Raw genomic sequence first — 20,425 nt, forward strand, 5'->3', positions numbered from 1 at the left:
AGAGACAGGCGTTTTAAGTTATACTCTGGGGATATATATGGTTCTTATAGAAGAGATACTCGTATAAACTTCAGAGAGGGCTCATTTGATTGAAAATAGAAAGTTCTAGTTCACTTTTAAAGAGTCAAAGGAGACAGAAGCTTAATTAGTCCTAACACGCCCTTTTCCCCCAAACCCTATTTTAAGAAGAAATGGAGGGGGGGAGGAAGAATCAGTCAAAATTTAACAAGAAACTTGGGAGACTCAACGGCTTCGAAAGATTCAACTTTAATTTGAAGGTGCAGCTGCTTTGTAAAACCTTATGTCTAGCCAAAGTTTGCAAACTGTATGTTTAGCTAAAATTCATTAACCTAGAAAAGAATGTCTGCCAGACACGGACCAGTAAATGGTAGTTTTTTTATATTTCAAAAAGTTACCTCTGCCAGTGAAAGTTTTTCCGTCTTTGGTGACTGAGCATATAAAGTTGAATCCATCAAGTGTATCGCTTGTGTCTTCTTTGAATACCAATTTGGGGTCGAGCCCATAAAGACGATTTGCAGGAGCTGTAGAGTCCCTAGGAGATTCAGGCACCACTAGACTGACCCTTGAGATTCGGTCAGTACAAGCATGATTAATTCCAGGCTCTCGTTTCGATGGACGTGAATCTTCAGGAGCCACAACATTAGAATAAAAAGTTTGAAAAACCTGGGATGCCAAATCCTGCTTTGCTGCTTGTTTTGTTGCACCTTAAAACAAAAAATAAATTGTAGCATTTTTGTCTTCATTTAAATGACTTCACTTGTGGAGTGGTTGAAAACAACCGCTCCACTAAATCAAAATCAGAGTTTCGAATCTATCAAATTTAAATAATATTAAAGAGTTGAAATCATAGAAACAAGACATATTTTCTCTTTTAATGCCTAGAATAAAACTCTGATTTTGATTCTTGTGGAGCGGTTGTTTTATTCTAGGCAATAAAAGAGAAAATATGTCTTGTTTCTATGATTTGAAGTCTTTAATATTATTTCAATTTGATAGATTCAACAATTGTTTCGCAAAATACATTTTATTTCTTAATGAGCAAGAACTTAATTTTTTTCTAGCCTTTTATAGCATTTACTTCAGCAAGAATTATTTCGTAATGGGATCAAAGCTTCCCAAACGAGTCCAGTCGTTTAAATGAAGAAACAAATGCTATAATTTTTTTTTTTTTTTAATGTAGAACAAAAAAAGCAGCAAAGCAAGATTTGGCATCCCAGGTTCTTCAAGCTTTTTATTCTAATAATAAATGTATTTTTCTCTTTTTTACTACTAAGTAGTTTTTTCTGCTTTTCTAGTAAAATATATCTGAATCTGCAACTTTCCAGAAAGAAGATTTGATATCAACATAAAAGGAAAACTAAAAAATGATTTGATAATCAAAGTATTTAAATTAAATTACATAAATAAGATCCCCAATCTTTTAAGGATGGTATGTAATGTTTACTATCTAGCAAAGCATGTATTAAAGCTCTGAAAATTTTAAATGCAATTTCTCATTGAAAGCTAAATTTTTTTAATTCTTCCTAAAAAAAAGGGTTTGGAAAAATACTTTTTGAATACTTTCGCAAAATGTATTTTATTTCTTAATGAGCAACAACTTAAAAAAAAATTTTCTAGCTTTTTATAGCCTATACTTCGGCAAGTATTATGACTTATTGGTATCGAAGCATCCCAAACGACTCAAGTCATTTAAATGAAGACAAAAATGCTACAATTTATTTTTTCTTTTAAGGTGGAACAATAAAAGAAGCAAGGCAGGATTTTGCATCCCAGGTTTTTCAAGCTTTTTATTGTAATGTTCGGGCTCCTGAAGATTCACGTCCATTGAAACGAGAGCCTGGAAATAATCAGGCTTGTACCGACCGAATCTCAAGGTTCGGTCCAGTGGTGCTTGAACCTCCTAGAGACTCTGCAGCTCCTGCAAATCGTCTCTATGGGCTCGACCCCAAATTGGTATTCAAAGAGGACACAAGCGATACACTTGATGGATTCAACTTTATATGCTCAGTCACCAAAGACGGAAAAACTTTCACTGGCAGAGGTAACTTTTTGAAATATAAAAAAACTACCATTTACTGGTCCGTGTCTGGCAGACATTCTTTTCTAGGTTTAATGAATTTTAGCTAAATATACAGTTTGCAAACTTTGGCTAGACATATGGTTTTACAATGCAGCTGCACCTTCAAATTAAAGTTAAATCTTTCGAAGCCGTTGAGTCTCCCAAGTTTCTTGTTAAATTTTGACCGATTCTTCCTCCCCCCCCCCACTTCTTTTTAAGATAGGTATTTGCTACTAACAAAAACTGTATAATTAAATTTAGAGGTCTCCATAATTAAATATAAAATTCCATTATCAAACTGTTCTTGGTAAAGAACTGTAAGTAAGAAGCGACCCGCCTCAATAGTAGCCGAAACTCTAAAAAACAGAATTTTAATACTAAAAGATGCATAAAAAAAAATCCAATTTTCATGCTGATTTCAAATATATTTTTCTCTTTTTTAATATTTAGTAGTTTTTTCTGCTTTTCTACTAAAATAAATCTGAATCTGCAACTTTCCAGAACGAAAAATTGATATCAACATAAAACGAAAACTAAAAAAATGATTTGATAATCAAAAATATTTAAATTAAATTACATAAATAAGATTCCCAATCTTTTAAGGATGGTATGTAATGTCTACTATCTAGCAAAGCATGTATTAAAGCTCTAAGAATTTTAAATGCAATTTCTCACTGAAAGCTAAATTTTTTTAATTCTTCCTAAAAAAAAGGGTTTGGAAAAAGTACTTTTTGAATACTTTCGCAAAATACATTTTATTTCTTAATGAACAACAACTTAATTTTTTTTTTCTAGCCTTTTATAGCATATAGTTCGGCAAGTATTATGACGTAATGGGATCAAAGCTTCCCAAACGAGTCAAGTCGTTTAAATGAAGACACAAATGCTATAATTTGTTTTTTGTTTTAAGGTGGAACAAAAAAAGCAGCAAAGCATGATGTGGCATCCCAGGTTCTTCAAGCTTTTTATTCTAATGTTCAGGCTCCTGAAGATTCAAGTCCATCGAAACGAGAGACTGGAATTAATCGGGCTTGTGCCGACCGAATCTCAAGGTTCGATCCAGTGGTGCCTGAACCTCCTAGAGACTCTGCAGCTCCTGCAAATCGTCTCTATGGGCTCGACCCAAAATTGGTATTCAAAGAGGACACAAGCGATACACTTGATGGATTCAACTTTATATGCTCAGTCACCAAAGACGGAAAAACTTTCACTGGCAGAGGTAACTTTTTGAAATATAAAAAAAACTACCATTTACTGGTCCGTGTCTGGTAGACATTCTTTTCTAGGTTAATGATTTTTAGCTAAATATACAGTTTGCAAACTTTGGCTAGACATATGGTTTTACAATGCAGCTGCACCTTCAAATTAAAGTTGAAACTTTCGAAGCCGTTGAGTCTCCCAAGTTTCTTGTTAAATTTTGACCGATTCTTCTCCCCCCCCCCCACTTCTTCTTAAGATAGGTATATGCTACTAACAAAAACTTTATAATTAAATTTAGAGGTCTTTATAATTGAATATAAAATTCCACTATAAAACTGTTTTTGGTAACTAACTGTAAGTAATAAGCGACCCGCATCAATAGTAGCCGAAATTCTAAAAAACAGAATTTTAATACTAAAAGATGCATAAAAAAATCCAATTTTCATGCTATAATGTATTTTTCTCTTTTTTACTACTAAGTAGTTTTTTCTGCTTTTCTACTAAAATATATCTGAATCTGCAACTTTCCAGAAAGAAGATTTGATATCAACATAAAAGGAAAACTAAAAAATGATTTTATAATAAAAAAGTATTTAAAATAAATTACATAAATAAGATTCCCAATCTTATAAGGATGGTATGTAATGTCTACTATCTAGCAAAGCATGTATTAAAGCTCTAAGAATTTTAAATGCAATTTCTCATTGAAAGCTAAATTTTTTTAATTCTTCCTAAAAAAACGGGTTTGGAAAAAGACTTTTTGAATTCTTTTGCAAAATACATTTTATTTCTTAATGAGCAAGAACTTAATTTTTTTTCTAGCCTTTTATAGCATTTACTTCGGCAAGAATTATGTCGCAGTGGGATCAAAGCATCCCAAACGAGTCAAGTCGTTTAAATGAAGACGAAAATGCTATAATTTGTTTTTTGTTTTAAGGTGGAACGAAAAAAGCAGCAAAGCATGATGTGGCATCCCAGGTTCTTCAAGCTTTTTATTCTAATGTTCAGGCTCCTGAAGATTCAAGTCCATCGAAACGAGAGACTGGAATTAATCGGGCTTGTGCCGACCGAATCTCAAGGTTCGATCCAGTGGTGCCTGAACCTCCTAGAGACTCTGCAAATCCTGCAAATTGTCTTTATGGGCTCGACCCAAAATTGGTATTCAAAGAGGACACAAGGGATACACTTGATGGGTTCAACTTTATATGCTTAGTCACCAAAGACGGAAAAACTTTCACTGGCAGAGGTAACTTTTTGAAATATAAAAAAAAACTACCATTTACTGGTCCGTGTCTGGCAGACATTCTTTTCTAGGTTAATGATTTTTAGCTAAATATACAGTTTGCAAACTTTGGCTAGACATATGGTTTTACAATGCAGCTGCACCTTCAAATTAAAGTTGAAACTTTCGAAGCCGTTGAGTCTCCCAAGTTTCTTGTTAAATTTTGACCGATTCTTCTTCCCCCCCCCCCCACTTCTTCTTAAGATAGGTATTTGCTACTAACAAAAACTGTATAATTAAATTTAGAGGTAGGTATAATTGAATACAAAATTTCATTATCAAACTGTTCTTGCTAACGAACTGTAAGTAAGAAGCGACCCGCCTCAATAGTAGCCGAAATTCTAAAAAACGGAATTTTAATACTAAAAGATGCATAAGAAAATCCAATTTTCATGCTATAATTTCTCTTTTTTACTACTTCGTAGTTTTTTCTGCTTTTCTACTAAAATAAATCTGAATCTGCAACTTTCCAGAACGAAAAATTGATATCAACATAAAACGAAAACTAAAAAAATGATTTGATAATAAAAAAGTATTTAAAATAAATTACATAAATAAGATTCCCAATCTTTTAAGGATGGTATGTAATGTCTACTATCTAGCAAAGCATGTATTAAAGCTCTATGAATTTTAAATGCAATTTCTCATTGAAAGCTAAATTCTTTTAATTCTTCCTTAAGAAAGGGTTTGGAAAAAGTCTTTTTGAATACTTTTGCAAAATACATTTTATTTCTTAATGAGCAAGAACTTAATTTTTTTTCTAGCCTCTTATAGCATTTACTTCGGCAAGAAATATGTCGTAATGGGATCAAAGCATCCCAAACGAGTCAAGTCGTTTAAATGAAGACAAAAATGCTATAATTTGTTTTTTATTTTAAGGTGGAACAAAAAAAGCAGCAAAGCATGATGTGGCATCCCAGGTTCTTCAAGCTTTTTATTCTAATGTTCAGGCTCCTGAAGATTCAAGTCCATCGAAACGAGAGCCTGGAATTAATCAGGCATGTGCTGACCGAATCTCAAGGTTCGATCCAGTGGTGCCTGAACCTCCTAGAGACTCTGCAAATCGTCTCTATGGGCTCGACCCCAAATTGGTATTCAAAGAGGACACAAGCGATACACTTGATGGATTCAACTTTATATGCTTAGTCACCAAAGACGGAAAAACTTTCACTGGCAGAGGTAACTTTTTGAAATATAAAAAAAACTACCATTTACTGGTCCGTGTCTGGCAGACATTCTTTTCTAGGTTAATGAATTTTAGCTAAACATACAGTTTGCAAACTTTGGCTAGATATATGGTTTTACAATGCAGCAGCACCTTCAAATTTAAGTTGAATCCTTCAAAGCCGTTGAGTATCCCGTGTTTCTTATTAAATTTTGACTGATTCTTCCTCCCTCCCCCACTTTTTTAAGATAGGTATTTGCTACTAACAAAAACTGAATGATTAAATTTAGATAATTAGATATAATTGAATACAGAATTCCAATTTTTCTCTATTAAACAGTTCGTGGTAACAAACTTTAAGAAGCGACCCGCCTCAATAGTAGCCGAAACTCTAAAAAACGGAATTTTAATACTAAAAGATGCATAAAAAAAATCCAATTTTCATGCTGATTTCAAACGTATTTTTCTCTTTTTTACTACTAAGTAGTTTTTTCTGCTTTTCTACTAAAATATATCTGAATCTGCAACTTTCCAGAAAGAAGATTTGATATCAACATAAAAAGAAAACTAAAAAAATTATTTGATGATCAAATTATTTAAAATAAATTACATAAATAAGATTCCCAATCTTTTAAGGATGGTATGTAATGTCTACTATCTAGCAAAACATGTATTAAAGCTCTAAGAATTTTAAATACAATTTCTCATTGAAAGCTAAATTTTTTTAATTCTTCCTAAAAAAAAAGGTTTGGAAAAAGACTTTTTGAATACTTTCGAAAAATGCATTTTATTTCTTAATGAGCAACAACTTAAAAAAAAATTCTAGCCTTTTATTGCATATTAAATAAAAAAAACAAGTTTTTTTTAACTGAAATTAAGGAGCGACATTAAAACTTAAAACGAACAGAAATTATTCTGTATAAGAAAGGGGCTGTCTCCTCCTCAACGCCTCGCTCTTTACGGTAAAGTTTTTTATTGTTTTGAAAAATAGAGTTGTGAGAAATAGTCTAACTTTAGTGTAAAGAGCGCGGCGTTGCGGAGGGGGCAGCCCCTTTCATATACGAAATAATTTCTGTTCGTTTTAAGTTTTAATGTCGCTCCTTACTTTAGCTTGAAGAGCAGTGTATTGACTAGGGTGCGAACCTTCTAATATGCGTGTTAAAAATGTATGAATATAGAAATTCGTTACGGAAGTTAATTCGTAAGTTACGTATATTTATTACTAAGAGAAAGGTTCGTAAATATAATCAAAGAACTTTTGAGAAAACCACTGAAACAAACAAAAGTGAAATGAAAAATCAAGTCTTGTTTCAATTATGCATGTACGGTGAAACAAAATCAAAATCTGCATTAATTCAAAAAAGTTCAAAAATTAAATAAAAAAACAGTTTTTTTACCTGAAGGTAAGGAGCGACGTTAAAACTTAAAACGAACAGAAATTATTCCGTATATGAAAGGGGCTGTCCCCTCCTCAACACCTCAGTCGTTACGCTAAAGTTTGACTTGCTCACAACTCTATTTTTTTTAAACAATAAAAAAAACTTTAGCGTAAAGAGCGAGGCGTTGAGGAGGGGACAGCCCCTTTCATATACGGAATAATTTCTGTTCGTTTTAAGTTTTAACGTCGTTCCTTACTTTCAGTTAAAAAAACTTGTTTTTTTTTATTTAATTGACTATCTACGACAAATTGTTTCTGACGGCTACCTGAAGCTGTTGGTTTATGCAGGACTTTTTGGATTCCAAGACTGAAATAATTGGGACTATCTTTGGCTACAAAATTTAACAGTGCAATCAAAAAGCAATGGCTAACAGCGAAGGTGCCGCAATCTTGAAAAACTTGCCTCTTTATTCCCTGCCTTCTGCCTCTATGCCTCTTATGCCTCTAAGTTTTAATGTCGCTCCTTACTTTCAGTTAAAAAAAATAGTTTTTTTTAGTTAATTACTAAAAGAAATTGTACCAACAAAACAACCTTTTTGAGTTTAAATAATAAATTTGAGGTTAGTAGTGCAACAAAGATGTCCGAAATAAAACAAAAATAAACTAAAAATTCACCAGCACGAGTTTAAAAAAAGGGTGAACATGTTAGATCCTATTGAAATCAAATTCATAAACGGATTTTCAATTTCATAGAAGGATTTGCATGGTCCTAAGATCCATGTCCCTCGAAAGTAACCCTTCCAATTCTCACTTTTGTCGAGATTTGTGCTTCTTTCAGGGAGTTTTTTTGGGATTTCCAAAAAGTTTGTTTGATTTCCACCAATACTAGTTTCTAAGGATTGTTCAATTTGCTCATTCTAATTTGAGGCCCATGCTGTTATGGGCCTACACACATGCATATCTTTGAAGTACATATTTATCAAATAATGGACTTGTCAACTTGGTGAAACAAAATCATGCAGGGATTTCCTATACATAAAATAGCAAAGTCATAACTGGGACAGTATAGCCTGTGCTCTATGCTGAAGGCCACTTACTGAAGTAAATGGCCACTTACTCACCAGACTACTTTAAACACAAGATCACTTATTAAAGCCGATGACGAAAGTGCTTTATTTGGTTCTCAAAATGTATCCAAGGCCCCCAATACAAAAATTTGAGCAATTTTTATCTAAAGAATTACCTTTGAGTCTGCTGAAATCAACCAATTTAAAGCGCCCTTCACCCGAATTTTTTAATAAGAGAAATGGAAGCCCATGTTTGGTTTTTTGCTATTGTGGTGACTGCCACCACCACGAATTTATTAACCAAAAATTGCCACTATTAACATAACAAACCAGCGTCAAGAAAAAATGAAGAGCAATCAGATAAATAAAAACAATGAACAGTCCGTGGTAATGAACTGTAAGTGAAGGGCAACCCGTACCAACAATTATTATAATAGGCTATCAAGATTGTAATAATTGAAAAATACACTAACCGGAATTACAAAAAGAAAACTTTGATGGTGGTAAATACAAAAAAAAAACCGCTTTTTAGGCTGATTCTAAATATGGAAGAAAAAAAAATAACTACACATCATAGGTCATTTAAGCTTTGTTTAAGTTAAGCTTCTAAGATAAGTTTAACTTGATTAATCGTTTCATTTATTTATTTAGAATAGACTCATCTTATTCCCACTTTAATTTTATTATTAACTTTAATGTATATCCGTCATTGATTTGATTTGTTCATTCATAGTAGTGTTTGTTTGTTTTAAGCTTGACTTATTAAATAACTTCATTTTTGCTCGCTTTAATTTTTAATATCATTCTTTACTTTCCCTTGAATTTTTTTTGAAAAACTATCTTTAAAAATAAATTTTTTTAAATGTCTACTTGATTTGCGATTTTCTATTTAAAAGTGTATAATTAAACCTTATTTTATTAACGAAGTGGATGTCAAACAGTTCGTGGTTACGAACTGTAAGTAAGGAGCGACCCGGCTCAATAGTAACCGAAACTCTAGAAAAAAGAATTTTGATACCAATAGATACATCAAAATAATCAGTTTTTAATGCTGATTTGAAATATATAAGTTTCATAAAGTTTACTCCTACCCATCAAAAGTTATAAGCCAGAGAATATTTGGCTGATTTTCGAAAAAGAGGGAAAGACCCCCTAAAAATTACAGAAGCTTAATGAAAATCACACCCTCATATTCAGCGTATCAGAAAACCCTACTGCAGAGGTTTCATACTCCTATCTACAAAAATGTGGAATTTTGTATTTTTTGCCAGAAGAAAGATCACGGATGCGTGTTTATTTATTTTTTTATTTTTTATTTTTTTTTTTTTTCAATGGTGGTCGTATCGAACCAGTAGTCCTAGAATATCGTGGGAGGGCTCATTGGAACGGAAATTAAAAGTTCTAGTTGCCTTTTTAAGTGACCGAAAAAATTAAGGGCAGCCAGGCCACCTCCTACGCTAATTTTTTTCCCAAAATCACCCGATCAAAATTTTGAGATAGATGTTTTGTTCAGCATGGTCAAAAATATTATAACTCTGTCTTTTAAGATGACTTAATCCCCCGAAGTCCCCTGGGGCAGGGCTGAAAGTTATGAACTTTACCCAATGATAACATATAGTATTGGTTATTGGGAAGTATACAGACGTTTTAAGGGGGGATTTTTTCCGGTAGTGGGGGGGGGTTGTTGGTCAGGGGTTATTTGGGAGGATCTTTCCATGAAGGAATTTTTCATGGGGGAAGGGGCATTGCTATGGAGGGGGCACCAGATTTCCCAGCATTATTTAAAAAAGATAAGAAATTAAATTAAAGAAAACAAGTTTTTCAACTGAAATTAAGGAGCAACATCAATACTTAAAACGAACAGAAAATATTACGTATATGATTGGGTTCACCCCCTAGTCAATACCTCACTCTTTAAGCCAAAGATTTTGTAGTACTTTCGTAAGAGCTATTTATTCTATTTTACGGCCTTTGTGATTAATTTTGTGATATAAATTTTTAAAGAATTGGAACAAAATTCGAACTTTAGCTTAAAGAGCAATGTATTGACTAGGGTGCGAACCCTCTAATATACGTATTAAAAATATATGAATATAGAAGTTCGTTACGTAAGTTAATTCGTAAGTTATGTATATTTATTACTAATAAAAACGTTCGTAAATAAAATTAAACAATTTTCGAGAAAGCCATTAAACCAAATAAAAGTGAAATTAATATGCAAATTTTGTTTTAATTATTCATGTACGGTGAGCCAAAATCAAAACCTGCATTAATTCAAAAACGTTCAAAAATTAAATAAAAAAAAACAGTTTTTTTTACCTGAAAGTAAGGCACGACGTTAAAACTTAAAACGAACAGAAATTATTCCGTATATGAAAGGGGATGTCCCCTCCTCAACACCTCAGTCGTTACGCTAAAGTTTGACTTGCTCACAACTCTATTTTTTTTAAACAATAAAAAAAAACTTTAGTGTAAAGAGCGAGGCGTTGAGGAGGGGACAGCCCCTTTCATATACGGAATAATTTCTGTTCGTTTTAAGTTTTAACGTCGTTCCTTACTTTCAGTTAAAAAAACTTGTTTTTTTTATTTAATTGACTATCTACGACAAATTGTTTCTGACGGCTACCTGAAGCTGTTGGTTTATGCAGGACTTTCTTAGATTCCAAGACTGAAATAATTGGGACTATCTTTGACAACAAAATTTAACAGTGCAATCGAAAACAATGGCTAACAGCGAAGGTGCCACAATCTTGAAAAACTTGCCTCTTTATTCCCTGCCTTCTTGCCTTTTTATGCCTCTAATGCACAAACAGCTTATCAGCACATATTGTTCTTGGGTACTTCCATCACATCTTATCAACAAAACCAGAATTCGTATGGAGGACTTGTCAGAAGATTTTTAAGGCGCGTCGGGATATTGGACCTAACTAAGTTTTTTTCAGGCTAATTTTGTTTTGTTTTACTGAAGTCTCCTTTGGACCTAACTTAGGATGGAGATTAACATCCTCCCCCATGCACATGCAGTTTCTATCACAAGTTTTATAGTAAATTACTAATAACCTTATTTTTAGTCATTTTATTTTATCAGGCATTTCAAAAACTGAACACCCCACTTCAACAGGGACGAGTAACATCCAGAGATCATCTTCACATAGATTGACGAGTCAAAGGTCATCAGATGAGCTTATTTCTATCGTAAGTGTCTGATATTCCAATGAAAATTTTATGCCAAACGTTTATTATGTTTACATGATATTGGGACCTCCTCTAGGCTATTACATTTTGCCTTTGTAAGCAAAACGGGTGGGTGGATTTTGAAGCAGCAGATGGTGTTTTAGGAAGGACGGTGTTTTTAGTAGAAAGGTGGTGCTTCTAAATCGGAACTCGCTGGATACGAGCCTGAGACTAAGTCAAAGAACTTTGTGCCTGTCTTAGTAGAAGTAACTGTTAAGGTATTTATCATATTTTCAAATTTTATCATTTCGTCATCTTTGTTGTTTGTCCTCTTTCTAATTTTTGTCTCTTTATTCATTTCTTCAATTTCTCTCAGTTTGCCTTTTGTTTCTAGTTACTATTTTACATACTTGTTAGTTATAAACTTTTTTCTTTTCCTTGATTTCTTTCCTATCCTTTCACGTATTTTTACTTCTTTTTGGTTTTATTTGTTTGTTTGGAGGGGACTGGTTGGATTGGTAATCAGAAGTTCTAGTGCCCTTTTTAAGATTCAGTGACCGGAGGGTGGAATATTTTGGTTAGGCCTGGGTATGATTTGGGAACCAATCAGAAATTAAATAAAAAGAGCTTTTCAACTGAAAGCAAGAAACAGATTTGAAACATATCTGAAAAGATTATTCTTTGTATGAAGCGGACTGTCTCCTTAGCTTCTTGCGCTTTACTATGAAGTTTGGCTTTTTTTTCCAAATTTTAAACAAAATTTGCAATTGGAAAGATAAACTTTTTCAAAGCACTAAATATATTTTTGTTTAATGAACAAGGTGTTGAGAAGGGGGAGATCCCCCTTGTATACGAAGTAATTTATATTTATTTTATGTTTTAAACTTGCTCCTTACTTTAGTTGAAAACCCTTTTCTATTTGTTTCTTTTGAATTGTTTGCTTCTCATTGTTGCACCCAATTCAGATTTGGTGCTAAAGACTGGTGCTAAAGACGGGTACTAAGTTGGACGCAAAACCCCTATGCCTTCCCAAGGCCAGAACAAAATCTGCACTTTACTGAAAAAATACAAATGAATGTGCATTGTCAGTTTAATATACATATACTGATATTTAGTAATTACATTGTAAATATTATTTGATTTATTAACGTTATAAAAGTAAAAACATTTATATTTTTTCAGTAAAGTGCAAATTATGTTCTGGCCTAGGGAAGGCAAAGGGGTTTCGAACCCAACTTATGTTAATTTCTGCGCGTTTTGAGTTTGACTCCGTTATTTATTGTAATTTCTGTTCGTTTTGGATTTCATTTATTTATCTATTCGGATTTGAGGTAGTTTTATGCTTGGTAGATTATTTGATTTTATTTTTACTCATTTTTTGTTTAATGGAGTTCTACTTTTCTTTGAAAAACTTATTTTGTGGAAAAAGTTTTTTTAATTAATTACTCTAAAGTAGTTACTCTCAGACTATGTGTCACGGAACCCTGGGCTGCCGTGAGTGCTTTCGCTACGAGCTTCACGTTAGTAAGCAAGATGATTCAGCCAAAAATCATGAAATTATTAAAAAATGTATGCAGACACTTAGTATTTAGAAGTTAAGTTGCATTCACTCCCCAGTATAAAAAAATTTATCTGTAATGAAGTCAATTTGATTGATTACGTAAGAAGGGGGATGTCTTCAAACACTACACTTTGTCTTTTAAAGCAGGACCAACAATGGTGCAGAAATTTTAAAGAATCGAAAATGAAAACGAAGTTAAAGCTCAAATTATCTTCAATTTACATATTTTAAAAGATGGTAACTCCTATGTAGCTGGTAGTCCCTATTACTGGCGCTGATTAAACCTGACGTGAAGCACGTCGTAAGTTGCATGTTATGTCCAAATACAGCCAAGAATTTTACGTCTGTTACAAGAACAAAGATTTCTAAGATTTTGAAAAAAAAAACACATCTGGGGTTCTATTTACCGTCAGTTTACGCGTTGCAAAGGATGGTCAGCCCCACACTACTGTCAAAAATATCAATACCTTCCTTGAAGCGTGTTAAGTCCAGATGTGATGAAACAATTATACAGGTGTCAAATAGAAAAGGATACACAGGTGTAAAATACAATAATAAGCAAGCTAATTTAGACATCTCAAACTTTGTTTGGTCACAAAGACTAATCAAAAAATGAGACAAGCACACTTCTGTAAAGTGCTTTAGAAGAGCTCCGTTGGATTGCTTCTCCTTCTCAAACAACATCTGTTTCCAAGCTTCTTTGATGTTGGAAAACAGTTTTCCAAATCACCTTCTTCCAAGGAATCACTTGCAAGGTCTAGAAGACAGCATATTTGACGATTTTGTAGACACCATTTTAGGTGACATAGCAATTGGATAAAAATCCATTTTCTGCGAACTGAAACATAGTAAAGGCGAATAAATATCAGAAAGATGTAAAAGAAAGATGAAGAAATATCAGAAAAATGAATCAAAAAGACAAATCAAATACTTCATAATCCAGCAAGACTGGTCAAGACAACAGTTTAACCCAAAAACATTGTGGAAGAAGCCAAGGAGAGTTTTGGGTGCAGATCTATTCGGAAAACAAGGCTGAAGTACAGAAAAGCTCTTCTGAAAACTTTCTGAATACGTATTTTTAATTTAAGCGTACATAAGAAAACTATCTGGATAAGTTACCATGAGGGTTGGCTATTTGGCAGTTGATTAAACTGCCCAAAAATATAAACACATAATGACATAGTCATCTTAAGGTTTTTGTTCGTCGCATTAAAACAATTTAACAAAAACTTTCACCATTTTTTCGTCTTTTCCTATTTTTTATTCAACTAAAAAGACTTCTGCTCTGCCGTGATTTTTCTGTGCACCAGACAAGGGTGCCACGAAGAAAAAATTTGAAAGCGCTGGTGTAAAACCGTAAAAGTACGTATTTGCAGCACATATTATAAAGCAGCACATATTCACAGCTTAGGCGGCAAGTTATAAGGTTTATTTATAATCTTTCTGACCCTAAAAAAAATCAAATGAATGTGCATTGTCAGTTTAATATGCATATGCTGATATTTATTCCTTAAAACATTAATTAATTTTTGATTTCTTAAGTTATAAATTGAAAACATTTAAAAGAATTTTTTTTCAGTAAAGTACAAACAATATTCTAGCTTTTAGAAAGCATAGTGGTTTTGAACCCTACTCATATTAATTTTATGTGACCCTGTAAGCTTAGCCAGAGTCGACCCGACTCTAAATGGGTACCTGGAGAAATCTGGGGGAAAACACGGGAAGCGTCGGATGATTTTCCCCCAACCATGCATTGCACTCCTGGCCGAAGGCACTGAATCAGAAGATAGGTACCTGCGCAACGCAGACCTTTGGTCAGCATGCGAATTTTTTTTTTCATATTAATTTCTGCTCGTTTTGAGTTTGACTCTGTTATTTATTTTAATTTCTGTTCGTTTTGGGTTTCATTTATTTATTGAAAGGCCTACTGATATGTGTTATTTGTATGCTTGGTAGATTATTTGATTATATTTTTGTTCAGTTTTGGTTTAATAAGAGTTCTTTACTTTTTTTTGAAAAACTTATTCTGTGGAAAAAGTTTTTTTAATTAATTTCTGTTCGTTTTATATTGACGTAGTCTTTTTCAGGGAAAAAGAAAATAATATTTTGAATCTTTCCGGTTTTCCTTTAAGAATTTATAGTTTTGCCTGCTATTTATATGCTGCAGAAACTTTTTCAGCAATTTTTAACAACATAAACTCTTTTGAAAATCATGAAACAAATTAGTGTTTAATTTAGTCATATACATCCTCTAGATGACAGTAGAAAGACTTATTTACATACGATACGTACAAGATCATTGACCAACTAACGGTACGACCAACTGGACGAACAAGACCACGTGCCTCTTTCTAGACTAATCATGGGAGTCAGAAATACTAACGCGGGTAACGTAACATGCTCAGTGAATACAACCAGGACAAGATCATTGACCTCCAATGAGCTAGAATATGACTAGTACAAGATGACACCTAATCAGAGGACTACAATCCTTGTAGGTAGAAGATCACGTGCCTCTTTCTAGGTCAATGACAGGGTTAGATTACGACCAGGACGATGTGACATCATCAGACCAGACTTTCTAGAGGTGTTTGTTTGAATTTACGTAATTTCTATGACTAAATCAAATGCCATTTTATTTGCTATGGCATGTGGGGCGTTGTATATATTGATCATGCTTGTTTGCACAGACCAGACTTTCTTGGAATGTTAGCTTTGAAACATGTCATAAATGCTAGAATATTAAGCGGGACTCTAAAGAGATAGAAATTTGTGACTTAGCGCTAAAAAAGTTGAAAGTAATAGACTCATCAAGTTGACATAGCTTTACTACTCGACTGTGCTCTGTATAATACACAAGTACCATCGACCAGTGTTGTCAATATAAAATTTGCAAAAAAAGAGATATAAATTTTTGAGTTAACGCTAAAAAAATTGAAAGTAATAGACTCATCAAGATGACTTGGCTTTACTTATCGACTATGGTTGCTATAATAGACAAGTACACAATATGGGAATAGTGAGACGATACCATCGAGCAGGGTTGTCAATATAAAATATGCAATAAAAGAGATATAAATTTTTGACTTAACGCTAAAAAAGTTGAAAGTAATAGACTCATCAAGATGACCTGCCATTACTTCTCGACTGTGGTCGCTATAATAGACAAGTAAACAATATAGGATTAGTGAGACGATTATGGATTTGAACCATCAAGGACCGCAAGCACCAATGACCCTAACCTTCTAAGGCCCCCAACCTCCTAAGGGCCCCTTCCTCCAACTTTTTTTTGAGAATACCCCCAATTTTCAATATAAAGGCTCCATTAAAAGTTAAAAATGTGTAAGAAAAAAGGTGTCAGAACGTCATCTCTGACCTCATCTTTCGACACTTAGACAAGCAGATGCTATGAATATCTAATTCCGATATTTTTTACCTCACATTATCAGATTTGTCATTTAGTCTGTTACTATTTTTTTTAAAAAGTCTCTCCGTGGCCTAAATATTTCCTCATTTGACTGTTCTATTTACAAACCTTAGATACTTCAACTATTCATGCAAATATCCAGCAATAAAATCTATATTAAAAGAAGTTTTCGTCACTACAAAAATTAAGACACAACGAAAAAGTCTATTTCCAAAAACATTTTGGACCGACTAATTTAAAGGCGGTAAAGATACAGTTTGAAGACGTTCGTGAAACGTTGAATAGTTTATTATTCTGTGTTCGCTAATGGCTCTAATAAAATTTAGTTCATCTATGATGTAGGAATCAAAGCAAAGGTTTAGGGAATGATTGAAATGAGATGTAACAACACCTCCTTTAACTTGTGGGGGGAAGACTGATTGGATTTAAAATGTAGTTATCAATTATTTTGTGTGGGTTTTCTGTAAATTGTAAAATCCAGTTTATCAATGCTATGAATAATTAATACATCCAGAAACGATAATTTATTTGCATTTTTAAATTTTTAAGGTCAATTCTAAATTTCGATCATATGTATTGAGGTGATCTAGAAAGCCCCTAAGTCCACTTTCCCCATAATTCCAGAGTGATATTACATCATCCATATAACACCCCCAATAGATATGTTTTAAAAAATATGAATTTACGGCTCAATTTTCAAGGCGTTCTACATAAATGTTTGCTGATAATCTGGATAGCATTGCTCTCATAGGGAGACCATTTTTTTGTTGATAAAAGAATTACGAAGCTAAAAATACATTGAATACTTATTACAAATTTTGACTAGGGAGGTTTACGTTTTTCCACTAAATCTAGTGAATTACATATGCACGATTTTTGAGAATAAAGCAAAGGTTTGAAGGCTGTACATAACTACTTTCCAAATATTGGAAGCATTGGGCTTTCAAACATGTTACAATTGACCTTAAGGGAATACCTTGCTTATGTATTTTTGGTTAACCGTAAAACTTTGGGCCAAAAGTTACCTCGGGATGCCTTTTAGGTTACTTTTTCTTGAAATGACAAGAAATATGCTTACGGCTGTACTCGTTCACTTTAAGCCTTTTTTTCTATTCTTTTATTATTTTTGTGACTCGAGTTCAGAAGGACATTTAATTTGAAATTTTATTTTTAATATGAGTTTGAAAAAAATAAATAGAGATATTAATTGAAATGAAGGCAGACAGTTTGTCACTGTGTCAAAGAAGAAGAAAGTGCTAATTTTTAATCAAATTAGATTCTTTAAATGTTTCAAAGAGATTTCTAGCTATTATAGAGTAATGCTGCCTATGATATTGCTTATATACATTTTTGAAAACTAGCATGTATACAATTTTTTTCGTTTGATTGGAACGTCCTCTAAACGTTTCCTATAAGTTTTACATTAATAATCTAAGCGTCTTTACTTACAGCAACTGTAGTTGTAGTACTAAAAGCATACACATAGTGCTTTCTGGCTAGTTCAAAATCCTCCCACAACTTACTCTTAAAGATCTAACTTAATAATATATATTGTTCTCGGGGTTTCTAAATGAATCCATAATTTGACATGCTCAATATTCCTAAAGTCATAGTTGCTGGACCGTTCTACTATACTAAACAAAAATAGTTGTCTCAGATTTTAAAAAAATGTGTCTGGGAAATAAATTGGCTTGAGAGACGGGTTGATTCCTCTCCAATATCTTTTACCCTTAGAAAGGACCCTAGAACTTTTAATTCTGGATCGAATTAGCTTCTTTAAATGTTTCAAAGATATTTCTAGCTATTATAGAGTGGTGCTGCCTATGTTATTGATTATATGTCCAATATATGTATGATTTTTTGGGAATAAAGCATAGGGTTGAAGGTTGTACATTACCATTTTCCAAATATTAGAAGGATGGGGCTTTCATACATGCTACAAATGACCTTAATGGAATACCTTGCTTATGTAATTTCGGTAAACCATAAAACTTTGGACAAAGGCTTCCTCAGGGTGCCTTTAAGGTTACCCTTCACCCTCCAACTTTTTCTCAAGTGACATGAAATATGCTTGCGGCTTGATTTCCTTTAATAATTGGGTACATTTTTGCATATTTTTTTTTTAATAAAGTAGGGTTTAAGTTTTCAGAAATATGAACATCACAGTTTAAAATACATCTGATTGTATTAATAACATTTTCTTAGCTAGGTTTCTTAACCTTTTGTAGGTGCGTATATGATTTTATTAATAATATTTGTCATAAACCGGTTTTACAAGTTAAAGTACTCATCTTTTTTCACTCCCAAAATAACTTTACGACTTTTTTGCAGGAGCTTTCTGATAATAACTTTGGCTATTAACTCTATTAACGTTTTCTATAAAATTTTTAAAAATTATTTCGAAGCATTTTTATTTTCAAAATACAAGAATATTAATAACTTGTTTTTCTCAATATTTTTACATAATGATTCAAGCCATTATCACCATTATATTCCACTGTCTCGTTTAAAAGTTCTCGTAGTGTACGTATATCCGTACTCACACTATATACTTGGTCAATACTATCCCTTATATTTGCGTAGAATTGAATTAAGTGAAAAGGGAAAGACAAACTCTTCTCTCTGTTTGAAGGTTCACCAAATTCCAGCCAAAATGCTGGACTGTTTTCTTCCTGAAATATAGATTAAACCATGATTTCCAATAAGTCTATTAATGTTTCTATACACTTTAAAAAGTAATCGTAAATTATGAACATCACAGCTTTAAAAACATCTGATTATATTAATAACATTGATTTTTTTTAAAATAAAGTTGGCTTTGATCCAAGCCCTCATTGGTTACATTTTTGCATATTTTTTAATAAAGCTGAATTTTAATTTTCAGGAATATGAACATTACAGTTTACAAATATATGATTTTATTATTAACATTGTTTATTTAATAAAGTTGGGTTTGATCCAAGCCCTCATTGGATACATTTTTGCATATTTTTTTTAAATAAAGTGAGGTTTTAGTTTTCAGAATCGTCAAAAACGGATTGTGCCTCCTGAAACTTAAAAATAAAATATGAGGATTATGTTAGTGAAGTTAAACGAATCTAAGTGGTGTACATTTTTGCATATTTTTAAAATAAAGCTGAATTTTAATTTTCAGAAATATGAACATCACAGTTTAAAAACATCTGATTGGACACTGACGATCTCATGGTTCAAATGTTGAACTTCCAGAGAAAGGTGATAGCTTCTTAAATTGAAATATGTGACACCCAATGTAGAGTCTATAGTCTAGGTTTAAAGACGATGGTCAGCAAAAGTACGTTTTATCGAGAAAATATTAGAAAATTTATAAATTATAGTATGAATGACATGCAAAAAACATGAAATACTACTACTATTACTGCTAGCAGCCCACTGCAACATAAGGACTCCTCAGACCAATACAACTTCATTTATGATAATAATGTTTGGTGTGATTGACACAGAATATATTGGTCAGAAATATTCCTCAACTGGGATTATTTTCGAAGCAGCTTTCTTACTGCTAGACGGATAACGGCGTGAAGTTCTTAGCAATAAATGGAACGTCAGATACAATATGTATAAGTACTAGAATAAAAAGATGGAGTCCAACATTAAATATTATAAATCGAAACAGCATTTACGTTAAAACGAATTTACGTTTTCGAAAAAAAGGGGGAAAGACTCCCTAAAAAATATAGAACCTTTATAAAAATCACACCGTCAGATTCAATGTCTCAGAGAGCCTTACTGTAGAGGTTTCAAGCTCCTATCTGCAAAAATATGGAATTTTGTAAATTTTTGTTCAGAAGAAAGATCACGAATGCGTGTTTATTTGTTTTTTGTTGTTGTTTTTTTCCTCAGGGGTGATCATATCGAGCCAGTGGTTGTAGAATATCGTGGGAGGCCTCATTGGAACGGAAATTCAAAGTTATAGTGCCCTTTTTAGGTGACTCCTTCAAAAAATGGAGGACAACTAGGCCCCCCCCCCGCGCTCATTTTTTTCCCAAAGTCACCGGATAAACAGCTCGTGCTAAAAAACTATAAGGAGAGACTCGGACCATCTAGTTAAA

The 20,425-nt window shown here is 32.9% G+C and overlaps 1 protein-coding gene across 1 annotated transcript in view; it reads left to right on the forward strand.

Moving 5' to 3' along the window:
* Positions 1–20,425, forward strand: part of LOC148950856 (uncharacterized) — a 198,549-nt gene that overhangs the window by 17,392 nt on the left and 160,732 nt on the right. The window contains exons 3-7 of the mRNA XM_089090933.1: positions 1,754–2,062; positions 2,991–3,299; positions 4,218–4,526; positions 5,442–5,741; positions 11,261–11,367. Of these exons, the coding sequence (XP_088947059.1) occupies positions 1,754–2,062; positions 2,991–3,299; positions 4,218–4,526; positions 5,442–5,741; positions 11,261–11,367 (1,334 nt within the window). The remainder of the gene's footprint in view (positions 1–1,753; positions 2,063–2,990; positions 3,300–4,217; positions 4,527–5,441; positions 5,742–11,260; positions 11,368–20,425) is intronic.

Source organism: Artemia sp. Qi Xiang Cuo, chromosome 6 (genome assembly GCF_049724085.1).
Source record: "Artemia sp. Qi Xiang Cuo chromosome 6, ASM4972408v1, whole genome shotgun sequence".
Lineage (NCBI taxonomy): Eukaryota > Metazoa > Arthropoda > Branchiopoda > Anostraca > Artemiidae > Artemia > Artemia sp. Qi Xiang Cuo.